Source organism: Rhea pennata, chromosome 17, assembly GCF_028389875.1.
Source record: "Rhea pennata isolate bPtePen1 chromosome 17, bPtePen1.pri, whole genome shotgun sequence".
Taxonomy (NCBI): domain Eukaryota; kingdom Metazoa; phylum Chordata; class Aves; order Rheiformes; family Rheidae; genus Rhea; species Rhea pennata.
In genome coordinates, this window is record NC_084679.1 from 9695244 (window position 1) to 9708935 (window position 13692).

The 13692-nt window shown below is 51.5% G+C and overlaps 1 protein-coding gene across 5 annotated transcripts in view; it reads right to left on the bottom strand.

Annotated features, from left to right (window-relative positions):
- Window positions 1-1047: 1047 nt before the first annotated feature.
- The window catches only part of SEPTIN5 (septin 5), a 47188-nt gene continuing 34543 nt past the window's right edge, over window positions 1048-13692 (bottom strand). For all 5 annotated transcript variants that reach the window (XM_062589814.1, XM_062589811.1, XM_062589812.1 and 2 more), the window contains exons 2-11: window positions 13058-13154; window positions 11968-12054; window positions 11515-11638; window positions 11221-11355; window positions 10394-10511; window positions 10006-10107; window positions 9199-9295; window positions 7475-7610; window positions 5442-5544; window positions 1048-4808 (exon numbers count right to left, since the gene is read on the bottom strand). In XM_062589814.1, coding sequence (XP_062445798.1) covers window positions 4752-4808; window positions 5442-5544; window positions 7475-7610; window positions 9199-9295; window positions 10006-10107; window positions 10394-10511; window positions 11221-11355; window positions 11515-11638; window positions 11968-12054; window positions 13058-13067 — 969 coding nt within the window. In that variant the 5' untranslated portion in view covers window positions 13068-13154 and the 3' untranslated portion in view covers window positions 1048-4751. The remainder of the gene's footprint in view (window positions 4809-5441; window positions 5545-7474; window positions 7611-9198; window positions 9296-10005; window positions 10108-10393; window positions 10512-11220; window positions 11356-11514; window positions 11639-11967; window positions 12055-13057; window positions 13155-13692) is intronic.

Genomic DNA, 13692 nt, shown 5'->3' on the forward strand with positions numbered 1-13692 from the left:
TAAATTTCTTACATCAAGCCCCTAAGGGCTCACGATAAGTTCCTGGTATGAACAAGTCAGCCTCAGAGCCACATAGGGCAACAACAAAGCACAAACAGAATCTGCTCAGAAATCCCAGTCCAGCCTGCTCCCAATTCTTGCTGTTTGGCCTCTCTTAGCTGTTGCCTTTCCTGTGCAGTTTTAGAAGGGGGTGCAGCTGCAATGTGATTAGCAGCTCTGGCTAATATCTCATAATAACTTCCACAAGCCTAAGTATGTCCCTTTTATATAAATTTTGCAAAGACTGAAATAGCAGTGGAAGATCTGCTGTCCACACTGGCGTCAATAGTCAAGCCAGGAAGAAAGCTCCTCTAGGAACTTGCATCCTCTAATGCTTGTTACGGTGACAGAATAAAACTTGTGGCATTCCACTGTCTACACTAAAATAAACCTGGTTGAAGCCACAGGAAGGATGACAGGCTGATTCAGCTGGATGGTGCTGGGGAAGATAGTGCTCCTAGGGATAGCTCTTTTAATAGCTAAGTGAGTTGGCAGCTCTGGACAAGTGCAGCTTGCAGATACGAAGAAAGATTGGCCACATCCTTTATTCAGAAGTTGCAGCACAGAAGCACTTGAACAGTAAAATCCAAGGTTAAAAATACACTCAAGCTGTATAGATAGAATCTCATCTTTGTACACATCTTTTCTGCCTTGGGCCTCATTCTAGGCTTCAGCTATGCTCCTCTTTAGGAGGGTGCCTCTAGAACGATTGTAAAATGGTTGCCCCATTAGGCCCAACTCTCCATTACCTTGCACTGTGTATATTTGTACTCAGCATAACATAGGGGACTGGTTCCTACCCATCACTAATTAGTCACCTCTCTTAGGTGAAGCCATCTAATCTCTGACATAAACACAAGCCAGAAATCCCATGCAGGGAATCCTGCCTTTACTGTACTCCAATGGCACTGGTTAAAGGGATAAACAAAGTCATTTTCTTCTTTCCTGCCCAGTAATGTATCACTAATGATGCTCAATGGGACTAAAAAAAAATCAAGCAGAAAGAGGTTGTTTTTTTGAATGTATTTATTTCACTGATCAATTCAGGTAGTAAACATTATTAATAATAATAATAATAACAATAATCATTTAATAAAATGGATATGTTTTAAAAGGTTTCATTTTTCTTTGTTCACAATGACAAAATGTTCAAACAGAAATTTACAAAAAAATATATATATTATAACAATCCAACAGATGGACAGGAAACAAAGAGCCTAGGAATGCAGCAGAGCGATAAGAAAGTCATGAGGAAGTCGCATGGAAGGAGCAAGCCAGCATTACAACAGAGCTGGGTGTGTGAGGAGGGAGCAGGGAATGCCATTGCACAGCATGAAGAATGGGATCCCCTCCTCTGGGGAGAGGCACGCGGGGAGGCAGCAAGAAGGACTGCACAGGCAGGACCAGTACAGCAGCAGCACACGATGAGTTCATGCCACGGCTCCCTTCCCAGTCAGGCACAAGGTCTGAGATGTACTGAGAACCCCCAGCTGCAGCCCCGAGAGTTGTGCCCAAGGAGAAGGACGCAGCTCCTGCAGTGACTCACTCAGCAGGGCAAAGCTTGGCAGAGGCATGGGAATGTGCCTGCGGGTGCAGGGTTTGCGTGTGAGATAGTGGAGGGTTGCGTGAGGGAAGGTGTTAAATTACCTTTCTAGCCACACTCTTCTGCTTTTCTGGCTGCCAGAGCCAAGTGGCCAAGCTACATTGGTTCAGGAGTCCCTTCTCTGCTTACAGTGCAGCTCAGTTTGACAGTACAAAGCATTCCTCCTTTAATAAGCGTTTGCCAACTTACAAGCCAAAGGCTGGGTCTCTGGTGCCCCCACAGAAGTCAGTCTCTTACCTTTTCCCAGCAGCACCCCCGCTCTGATGCTCTGGGAAAGGAACCTCGTAAGTCTCAGCAGTATCGCTCCCCTCTCTAGAAGCTGTTTCTCCAATGCGATTCTCTAATTCTCACTGGTAGACATTTTTATCCAAGCGCAACTCAAACTGTCTTTGACAGTTGATGGTTGAAGATTTGAGCTCTCCGTAGAGAATGGAGCTACAACTATTAGCTCGATTTAGAGCCATATGCACTGAGCTGATGGAAACTTCCTCGTTCAGAGGAACAGAAGCAGTTAAATACTCAGCAGTCCTACCTGCCCCTGACCCCAGCACCTTGCATTCTCACTAGCACACAACCCTGGGTAAAGGCTGTATTCTGTCCTATGTCAATGCTAAAGAGTAAAGGTCTCCGTCTTTTAGGCCTGAATCTCCTTGAAAGAGGAACATCTCTATCTAGACAGGGCTCATTTTCAACAAAACATCCTCCTCATAGACAACACCAATATAAGAAAAGAAAGGGGACAGGTACCACAGGGTGTTTCAGGTTACGCTAGTGTGAATAAAGCTGAGAACGTGGCAGTCCTCCTGCTTTGGGACAGCAGCAAACCTCCTCCAGAAAGCCTGGAGGAAGCTCTCACCTCAGGCTACTCTGTTCCTCAAGTACGCAGACTGCAGAAAGAAAGGCTGCATTTCCTCCTGAAGAATCTGGCCTTGCACGTTACTGAAGACAGGCTGTACCCTTCCACTCCCCTGCGCTGCCACTGCCACTGTCACTTACATGCCTGATACAGGGGAGAAGGGAAAAAAGTGTTGGCAGTTCCCCCGTCCTGCTGAGCTTGTTCCCAATGCCCCTGCCCCACTTCTCACCTCTCTGAGGCAACAAAAGATCACTTCGAAGAGGTTTCCCTTGGACACTGTCCTTGCCTAGCTTTCGCATTTCTGCCGAGGGGCTTCTACCCTGACTTTGTCCTTCAGTGTTGCCTCAGGGTCTCTCCTGCCCGTACGACCCTTTTTCTGGCCAAGTAGAGGCTCTGTACAGTGAATAACTGGAACCAGCCAACCTATCCACCTCCTGAACAAGCTCTGATCAGGACACTTAAAGCCTCATGGAGAAAATCAGCGTGGTACTCAACCCAGACAAACGTAGCACCTGACAAAAGAATTTAGCACCTGACTGTTCCCAGCCAGAGATCTGCTGGGGAGAGCCAGAAATGGAGGAGCTGAAACAGGCAGATGAGTGGACAGAAGAATGGGGTCAGGAGCCAGAGGAGCAGAAAGTCCCTGTCCAAGGTGATGCTCTCTGGAGTTAGAGGAAAGAGCCAAGTGTCTCTCCCTCCAAGAGCCCTGGACTCCCTGCGAGTGCGGCAGTGCTTCTAGCAAGTCTTGAGCTGTCAGATACATTGCACTCCTGGGCTCTCCTCTGGCTGGACTAGAAGTTAAAAATACTGCAGGAAGCAAGAGTGGGACAGAAGCTACTGCCCGAAGAGTGCTCTTATCTCTGCCCAGCAGATCCAGTGGCCTTCCCAGCACTGAGACAGGAAGAGCTGGGGAGCAGGGAGAAGGGCTGAGTCTCAGGGGAAATGGCAGGGGAGGAAGTACCGAGTCTGCCGGGCTGTGCTCAGCCGTGCGCAGTGGCATTCCTGCACCTGCTGCACTGACCCACGCCAGCTCCCCACAGCCTCTTTCCCCTGCAAGGCAGCCTGCTGGGACAGGCGCTCTCAGATCTCTGGCACAAACACCCCAAAACTGTCCCTTGCCCCAAAAGAACTGCAGAGCCAGCAATACACTTGTGGGATTGCAAACTGGGGGACAGAGTACAGCTCTGAATTTGGGGTTGACTTTCGGTTCCGAGGTTTCTGTTCTTCCAAAGTGGGCACAGCGAGGCACGCTGGCTGCCACAGTACTTTTCCAAGCAAACACTGGAGAAAAGACCAGAGCCATGAGATACTCTCACCAGCCAACTCACCAGTTGGCTTCTGCCATCCCCTCTGATCTGCTGCGGAAGGAGAGCGTGGCTGGCAGACTGGGAAGGGGCTGACTCCCATTTCCTCCTCCTCGCAAGCAATCCTCAGCAACTCCTCCTCTCTTCTAGAAAGACCTAGCTGAGGGCACTGGAAGTGCTTTCTTCTAACTGACCTTGAGAGAGACTGTCTCCTGCCAGTCAGCGTAAAGATCCTGGTGTTTGTTGATAGGAAAAAAACAACAAACAACCAACCCCCCCCCCCCCAAAAAAATCCATCCAGGCAGGGAACCACACAACTATCGGGACCTCTCAGCAGGTCAGTGTGCAGAGATACCCCCAGCTCCTGCTCTCTGGGCCAGAGCTGGCCCCAGGCTGAGAAGCCTGGGCAGTGCAGGTCAAACTCACAGGAGGGAACATCTGCCTTTACGATGCCTGTGCTGGCCCTGGACAAAGCGGGGGGAGGGGGGGGCACAGCACCTCAGTTGGGAGTAAACATTTACGTGCATTGACACACATAATCTTCAAGTTCGTACACCAGAGAAACCAGGACTTTAAATACCAGAGCATTCCCAAACAAGAAATTAGTACATAGGAAAAGGAGATCTTTTCTTTCTTTTCTTTTTTAGGATGCCTTAGATACTTCCTAGGCTATTTTCTTTAAATAAAAAGACCAAATTTAAAAAAAAAGAAGAAGAAAGAATAATAATTAAAAAAAAGAAAATACACATCAGTAAACTGTTAAGTGAACAGCCTCCTCCACAATCTGGCTGACTGCAAAGCCAGCATTGCTAATAAATTAGAGGGTGCGGGTGCAGCTCTTGCCCACAAGTCTCTATACAACAGGGAACCTCTTTTTAAACATCCACTGCTCAAGCCAAGCTTCAGATGGTCACCAGGTGATTCCCTTTGCCCTCCAAACACCTGCCTTTCACTGATCCTGCATCTGCTGCTGCATCTTCTGCAGCATCTCTTGCATCCGCCGCAACTGCAGGAGACAGAGAAGAGACAGTCAAAGGAGGGATCTGCTGTGTCAGGGTGCCAGTGATCTGCAGAGGGGGCAGGGATCTTGTGGAAAGAGCTTCTGGCTCCCCTCCTGCCCACAAAAACACCCATCTTTCCCCTACGACTGCTCCAAATGATCCAGAACCAGTGCAGGCAGGTGAGAAGCTGCTGTTAGGATGGCAGGACAGTGGGCAGAGAGCAGCGAGCCCTTGCTGGGCTGGGTAAAGCTGCAGAAGCCAGCTCCCAGGCTAGCCATCACCACTCGGACAGCCAGGCGCTTCCCACTACACTGAGTGGCCAGGACAGAAGATGGTTGTCCTGGACAGTGCTGATTAGATACTTTAAGGGGCACTAGGGTGACTATGTAGTCCTTTGGGGGAGACAAAGGGATCTCTTGAGACAGGCTACGCTGCCCAGGGTGGAACACAGTTAAGGTCCCCCCCTTCCTCCCCTGGCAGAAGAGACACTGTTCATATCCCATCCTCTACATCAGCAGCTGGTGACGATGGGAGACAGGACTGGGAAGCCCCAGGACAGCTTCTGCAGGGCAATCCAGGAGAAACTCCTCAGATTCCAGCTCTAACATCAAGGAGGCCCAGGCAGAAATGGGTCTCACCTCCTCATCCTTCATTTTGATCAGCTTCTCCGTCTCAGTGTCAGGTGTTGGGAGAGGCAGGATAGGAATCGGGCTTTCTATCCTGTTGTCCTGAGTCAGCTTGCTAGGGAGATGGAGAAAGGGGAGAAACACAGTCAGCTGTGGTTCTGGCTGGCTGGCTGGCTGGCTGGCTGGGGAGTCAACACCCACAAGCAGCCAGTCACTGACCTGCCGGCAATCTGGCAACACACACGTGGCCAGGCAGCGGGGCGCTGGGGCAATCTAGCACAGTAGTGCGGGATACGCTTGAATGCAAGACCACGATCAATGACAGTTTTCAGAACAGAAGCCTGTGGGTACCCGGCATTGACAAAACCCCAAATCAGACCACTGAAAGCAAAAACGGACAGAAAAGGGCTGGCAGTTCTGACCACCTTATGTGACAACACTGGCAAGCTTACTAGAGACATCTACAGCTGACTCCTCTGGTCTGCTTTTGCCTACCACTGTGAATGCATGTGCCTTCTAGTGTGCATCGCTACACGCACACACAGCATCGGCATGAACTATCAGCATCTCTAAGGCGGTTTTTCAGAAAGACACAACCAGGGAAGCAGTTTAATCACTGCAAGTCTGAAAGCAAAGCCTGGTCCCTATATTCAAGCGGCAGGAGATAAAAGACAACAGGTATAGCATAGCACAGTATTTCCCCAAGGGCTGAGGTGTGCAGAGCACAGAGGAAGGAGATCACTTCCTCCTCAAAGGTGGATGAGCTCTCTGCAGGAGACGAGGGGGTGGCAGAGAGGCCTGATCTAGAATTGGGAATTTAAGGTGCCACTTGCAGGCTTTCACCGCTTGGAGTCACCATTGGCTCATTAGTGAGGCAATTCCAGCCCTGGAGCTTGGGATTTCCTCCCAGGAAAACCTCTAGAGATGGACCTTTATCTCAGTGTTAGAAATGGCCATGCTTTGGTTCCCTGAGACTTTACTGGCAGGGACCTAGCCACAGCATGAGAAATGGTAGCAAACTTTTAAGCATTTCTTTAGCTGAGTAATTGCTTCTTTGCTGCTCGTTTCTTTTAATAGACGTGTATCCTATCTAAATGGCAACTGTGATGCTTCTCATAGATATCTCCAGAATCTCAGACAGTTACTCTGGGACTCTGCATTCTCACTGCTGAAAAAGACACTCATCTGTTTTGCAGAAGCACTGAGATATGCTCTGTGTGAATTAAGCCTGCCAGCCTGCACATTTACACACACACTGGACTGTTCCTCAGTGAAGCACTGCCTCTTCTGCTGTGCAACGTGGCAGCACGGCTACCCAGCCAGTTCAGGCAGGAAGTGAAGGGGACGATTTACAACAGAGGAGCCAAGATCCACTTAAATCTAAATTCTGTCTCTAATGGTTCCATCACAGAAGGGAGACAGAAAAAAGGAGATGGCTGGCAAATGAAAAGCTTGCAAATGTTCCCTCCTATTTTCTGACAGTTGTAATTAAAACCACATAAAATCAAACCCAAAAGCAAAACAAGGCAGAGAAATCTCTAAAGATGTGTTAAGACTCAGTAACTGTTAATTGCTGGGGCTCTGTTGTCTGAGCAGCTGCAACATCCCAAGGGTGATGCTCTCATTTAGGCAGAGCTGTAGCTAGTGAAGGGACATGACAAAACACCTTCCTCTTTTGGCAATGGACACAGCAATCACCCATCAGAGAGATGGTTTATTCCCTATTTCATCAAACTGGTTTCCTAGCACCAAGTGCTAGGAAAGCTCCTCAAATAGGCCTTTTACTCCAGGCCTGTTTCCTAAGGTCCGTGTGTGGGGTCCTTGGAAAGGAAAATGGATTCTCAGAAGCATCCCTGCAGTGGGCTCAGGCTGCAGAGATGCACTTAGATTTGCTATTTTAGTTCCCAGTTCAATTCTTCAGGGTGCAGCCCAGCACGTCCCCAGCAGAGCCGCAGCCTCCTGACTGATAAGCCATTTTGAGTGGCCCCGTCTCCATCGAGAGTGAAACACCTCTGCCATCCCAGGGCAAAGCAGCAGGGACCCACCTGGTCATCTGCTGGATGCACTGAGCTCGGTAGTTCTCGTAGTGGACATCACAAGTGACATCCTTCAGGTCATGCATGTGTGTCCGGATAAGCATGTTCCTCAGCTTCACAAAGTCGCAGTGCGCCTGGTTTTCCACTGCAGAAGCAGCAACAGGAGAGTGCTTGGATTTTGTGCTTCACCAGCTCTGTCCAGGGAGCCCGGAGCCCCTGCTCACCTCCCAGCACTCAGCCCAGACTGGAATGCCTCCCTGTTCCCCACCCTCCACCCGTGCCCTCCTTCCCAGTGGCCAGGGCTCTCCTGCCTGGTCCCAGCACAGGCCTTGCCAATGCTCCACAAGAGGCTGCACTTGTCAACCTTGAGACAGGCTGCCGAGGTCACTGTGTTCCCAGTTACTTTTTCTGCGTAAGAGGATTAATTAAGCACATATAGAAGAGCCCTGAGAGAGGACGCTGCTCCCAGGTACATGAGATGTTACTTTTATAACCACAGTGACTGCAGCAAGCATTGGAGAAAAAATGCTCGTCTCTGCGGAATTTAGGACTGATTGAAAGGCCCCTGTAGGGAGGACAGTTTTCCCTGCGGGCTTGCATCATCCCCAAAGGAGCAAAGCCACAAGCAGGCACCAGTCTGGAGAGCTGAAACAGCTGCTGCTACCACTGGGAGCCAGGCCCCAGCAGCGCTGCAGGACTCTCCAGGTAAGTGTTGTGCTCGGTAGCGGTGTGCCTGCCATGGTGATGAGGAGCTCTGTACCGAGACAGACAGCCTGAGGGACGCCTGAGCTCCAGTCCCACCGGCCTCCTTCCAGCCGCTCTGGGCCACGTCCACCGTTTCTCCAATCTGAGCTTGGAGCTGAACACCAGCCGCCCTGCAGGCACCACCCTGTCTGGGGCCAGCCAGAGAGCAGAGCCAGCAGCTGGGCAGCCCAAGCAGCCAGCACCAGCCCACGAGTGCACGTACGGGCTTTTGTGACCTTGAAGCAATGCACCAGCAGGCCAGCAAGGGTGGGAGTCAGCAACAGGCGCAAAAGCCATTTCAGGGTCATTCTGCCCATGGGCTTTAAGAAATTTCTCCCTTTAGACAGGCAAAAAGCTAGAGACAAATGGAGGGTGTATCAGCACAGCCTCCAGCCCTGCCCCTAGGACTCACTGCTGCTTGGAGGGAACTTCATAGCCTTAGCACTGGTAGCAGCTCCAGCCCCATGGCAGTAGCACCAGAGTCAGACTGTAGCAAACACAGCTTAATGCAGAGCTCAAAGCTGATGTCTTAACACCGCGCACTCAAACCCCTCTGTCACCCTCCTCCCCAGATGTGTGCCGCATCACACACCATCTTCTGAGACACTGCCTCACTCCCCGGCTGGGCAGCAGGGAGAGGACCTGCCAGGACAAGGGGCAATCTCTGCGCCAGTCTCCCAGCGTCCATCCTCTCTCCCCAGCTGTGTCCTGACCGGTCAAGCTCAACACACACAGCAGCAGCAGCAGAGAAAGAGGAAGTGTGGGAGGGTTTACGGCTGAGGGCAATAGCTTCTCTCCATAAACTAAACTGGCAATGCCCAGCTGCTCCCCTTAACAAGAGGCCACATCCTAATGGACGATAACCCAGGTCTTCCTCCGTTCAGACTGGAGCTTCTCTTCTTCGCTGGGCTATAGTCTCAGAGGCCCGTCTCCGTCCTTGCTGGCTGCCTGCCTCCCGCTCGCAGACCACTCCCAGGCACCGTGCTCACCTTCCACAATGCCCCAGGGGTACAGCCGTCCGCGGACTCTCTGGCCTTTTGCCTCCACCACTGTGTTACTGCCGATGACAGCAAAGGGAGCGCTCTCCTGGAACGAAAAGCATTGCCGAGCCCAGCTCAGCAAGGTGCTGCCCACGGATGCCCCCTCCACGGGCAAGAGGAGGAAAGCACTGGTGGGAAAGGCACAGGGACACCCACGCATGCCCCAGCTCAAGACACCACAACATAGACACAGAGAAAAGCCTGCAGGGCAGCCTGATTGCCAGCTTGACCTTCTCAACTGTCTTGAAAGAAGCAGTTTCTCTGCAGGTCTCTGTTTTTTGAGAGGAAATGCTACAGAGAAGCCTGGGCAGAGGCTGGAAACAAAAAAAAAGTGAGACAACACAGGCTGAGAGCTTGTGCAGTCAGGGAGATGCAGGCCATGCACCTCACTACTCAGAAGGGAGCCAAGCCCATCTCCAGAAGGAGGGATGAGACTATACTGCATGCTGCTTGCAAGCAAGGCTGGCTTAGCTTGTAAAGGGTCTGGCCTGGGCTGCTGGTGCCTCCAGCCAAGGAAACATTGACACTGCTTGATGGGATGCCAAAAGTCCCATATCTTTACAAGACTCCAGCATGGACATCAGCTCCCTTCTCCAGGCTGTCTACCACAAAAGCCAATGTAGACTGTATCCTGGGCATCGGCCGCACAGGCCTTTGGCAAACATAGAGCACACATACAGCAGCTCTGACTCCATCCAAGCCAGACGACATATCCACAAGCTAGATCTCTAGTACGCTGCTGAGCTGGTTCCTTACCTTCAGCTCTCTGTCTTGCTGTTTGAATTCCTCATCTTCATCAGAGTCACACTCCGGAAACTGGTACACTTTAATGCCAAATTTGTCAATCTCTTCCCGGATCTGTATCCATATAAGACAACAACAAGAAGAGGTAACATTGAACAATGCTGAAATGCTGGTTTTATCCCCTGTTTGTGCTGCCATGGCTTTGCTGTAACCTACAGATGGGGAAGGCATTTGATGCTTCCTACGCAGCAATTTTCTCTCCAAACACCACTTCCTTTTTCACAGGTATCTCAAAACACCAGTAAAATGAGATTTGCAGGTAGTACACTGCTCCTTTCCCCTCTCTGCATGTCTCTGCTATCATATCAGGGCATTCCCCCACAGAGAAAGAGCATCTCACCCTCTCTTTTAGTTTCCGGATCTCAGAGGGAATCAGGCAGTCAGCTTTGGCGATCAGTGGCACAATGTTGACTTTCTCATGCAGAGCCTTCATGAACTCGACATCCACAGGCCTCAACCTGAAGCAGGGATGAGGAAAGACATGGGTTAGCAGGGACACCCTGGCTAGCTCCCCCTCCTGCCTTTCCCATTTCACCTCTGGGCCCAGCAAGAAGTGCTGCAGACAGCACTATCACAAGTGCCTGGGAGAACCCCTCAGCTAGGGCAGTATCTTCAGAAAAGCTAGCTCAGATTTTAGCTGCTGAAATGCCTGCCACAGACACAAGCTGGATACTTGCTCCTTTGCAGGCCAAACGTTGCAGCTGCAGCTGGTGGCCCCCTCCAGATGCCCTGTGCTGCAGGCAGCCAACACAGCTGGCTCCCCAGCATCCTGATGCCAGGCCTCTGGGGCCACTCCCAGCTATGCTGGAATGCAAACCAGTGAGGCCTGGCAGAGGATGAAGGTAGCTTAAAACTCTCTTCTTTACCCACCAGTCAGGCTTAAGTAGATAGAGAGATAAAAGTGCATGTGGCCTTTTTTCCCCTCTTGATTTCCAAAACAGGCTGCAGGCCTGAGGAAGATCAGTCCTTCCTGATCACAAGGGTAGCGGCTGTCACATCCATGGGGGCGGGGGCTATATGATGCTCGACTGATGAGAGCAGCCAGCTCTTCACCTGCGCCAACAACCCTGCCAATATACAGCCACTTTGGGGCAACCTTGAGACACAAGGCCTTTCTCCCAGGACAGAGTCATACCCAGCCCACCGCACTGGAGTGGGGGCTCTCACCCATGCCCGAAGGGTGAGATGAAGTAGAGGCAACAATGCACTCGGTTGTCCTGGATGTTCTTCCGGTTGAGGCCGCTCTCATCTCGGAAATACTGTTCAAACTGCTGGTCGATGTAGTCAGTGATGGGCTTCCAGCTAGAGATGGCAATTCAGACCAAAACCAAACCACGTATGGTCAGAATACTGTCTCCAGGGGACTATGAAACAGCAGCGCCCCTTTCCCCCTCCCTCCCCGTGAAGCACCCACAGAAGACAGACGTGACCACGGACAGAGCGGAACAGCGGCCTGCTCACCACTCAGTGTTGTTAACGGCATCTCCAAAGCCCGGCGTGTCCACTATGGTCAGCTTCAGTTTGACCCCCTTCTCCTCTATGTCCACCGTGTGCTTGACGATTTCCACTGTCTGGCTGATTCTCTCTTTGAACGGGAACACATGAATTAAAGCCAGGCAGTAACGCTGGGGATCCCCACTCACACCCAGGACAATGCCAGCTCCCATATTATCACCAAGCACAGGGGAGAAACATGGAGTTCAAAAGCTCTGAGACATCCTCTAAGGAGTCGGAAGTGCATGGTAACGAGGGAGGCCAGCAGCCAGCAAAGGAGACGAGAACAGCAAACAACAGCGCTGGGACCCAGCTGAGCCTGCAACTGCTGCTGAAGCAAGGAACCAAAGTGCTGGTCGTTAGGACGGCCTAGAGCTGACGCTACAAGAACCCGTTTGCCCCACTTTGTCCCCAACTTACCCTCTGCGTTGAGAAGCTTTCTGTCTTTGTAGAGATCTGTCAGGAACAGGCTATTCACGAGGGTAGATTTGCCCAGACCCGACTCTCCTAAACGACAGAGCACAGAGGGGAGGAGGGAAGAGCAAGCAACATGACCCACTAATTGACTTACAAAAACTCTGAGCAAGCCTTTGAATCCTGAGCCAGAGCAAGAGAGAGGAGCTGTCAGGAGCCATTTATGGGTGTTACATTTTTCCAGCAGTGGGAGGACTTTTGCTGCAAGATATCTCAATTCTTGCACAAATGCAATCTCCCAGCTCCTCCACCTCCTCTCTCCCTTCCCTTCATCGCAGTCCCTGGCTGACCTTGCCTCCACCGCCCAGCTTAGCTATTCTGCTGGAGGAGTAGCTACACACAATGCTTGAGAGGTCTATGGATGGGCAAGGAGGGCCCACTCCTCTGGGGCAAGTGTGTGACTGTGACAGAAGTTGGGGGCTAAAGCAAGGTCTGAGCAGACCAGTGGAGAACAAAGTAGGAGAAGGATCTGGATGCTAAGAGAGTGTCTACAGGAAGTGAACAGAGCTGGTCCCTCTGTGCACTCACAGTCTGTCCTAGCCATCTCCATCCATGGCTGTGGAGTCTTTAGGGTACCTGGGGACATTCCATGGTTAAGATGAGGGCAAATTGAGAGGCCAGGATTAAGCATAGAGGGTGAAATCTCAGCTCCATGGAATCACAATCAGAGGACAGCAATGTCCTAGGCACTCTGGTTTCTCTCTTAGAATTGGCAGCCTCCTACCCAGGCAAGGGCTTGAAAACAGCTAAGCCAAGATACCTCCAGGGCCAGGCATCAGCTTAGAGCTCACAGAATCGGTAAGGTTGGAAGGAACCTCTGGAGATCATTTAGTCCAACCCCCCTACTCACTCAGCTACTACTTCTTCCTCCAGTCATCTTCCTGGTTTCAATGGGCTCTTGAGAAATCAGGTGTTTTGCTAGTGGAGCACAGCTGGTGGCTGGGTGAGGCTTTGAAGAAACTGACAGTGTCCTCCCAACTCAAGCCCAACAGCTCCTGGGGCAACCATGCTCACAGCAGTTGCTGGGCAGTCTCACCTGCAACCATCAGGGTGAAGTCGAAACCCTTCTTCACAGATTTCCGGTGGACCTGGTTAGGAAGAGTGGCAAAGCCCACGTACTGCTTCTCATGGTCCTGCAGGGCAGAGGTGGACAGCAGCAGGTCAGGGTGTGCCACCACTCCTGCTCCAGCCTCCCACAGCAACAGGGAGTTGGTGGGACCAAGGACGCAAGCCCCCTGGCACAGAGCCAAGGGGCAGGAGGAGATCCCTCCCTAGCTGTGGTGTAGGGCAGGGCACATACATCCTTCGGCTCAGACTCCTGCCCTTCCCGCAGGTGCCTGGTGGGCATGCAGTGCCACTTCCCCACAACCGCAGCCCTTCTCAGCTATTTTCCCCATGCCAGCAGACATGGCAGTTCACTTTGGCAGCCTGCCAACATCAAGACCACAAGGGAATGCACATCTCCCAGTCCTCACTGGAGAGCAGATCTGAGTCTGCTAACTTACTAACTTTTTACTTCTCCTGCAAAGCCACAGACTCACTTGCAAGTAAGGTCGCCAAATGTCACCCACCCCCACGTCCCTGAGCCATTTCTGCATCTCTCCCCGCAGGGGAAGGGTGCATGTTATATGATGGAGAGCTCTGTACAATTAGCTTCCCTGGGCTTGCGAG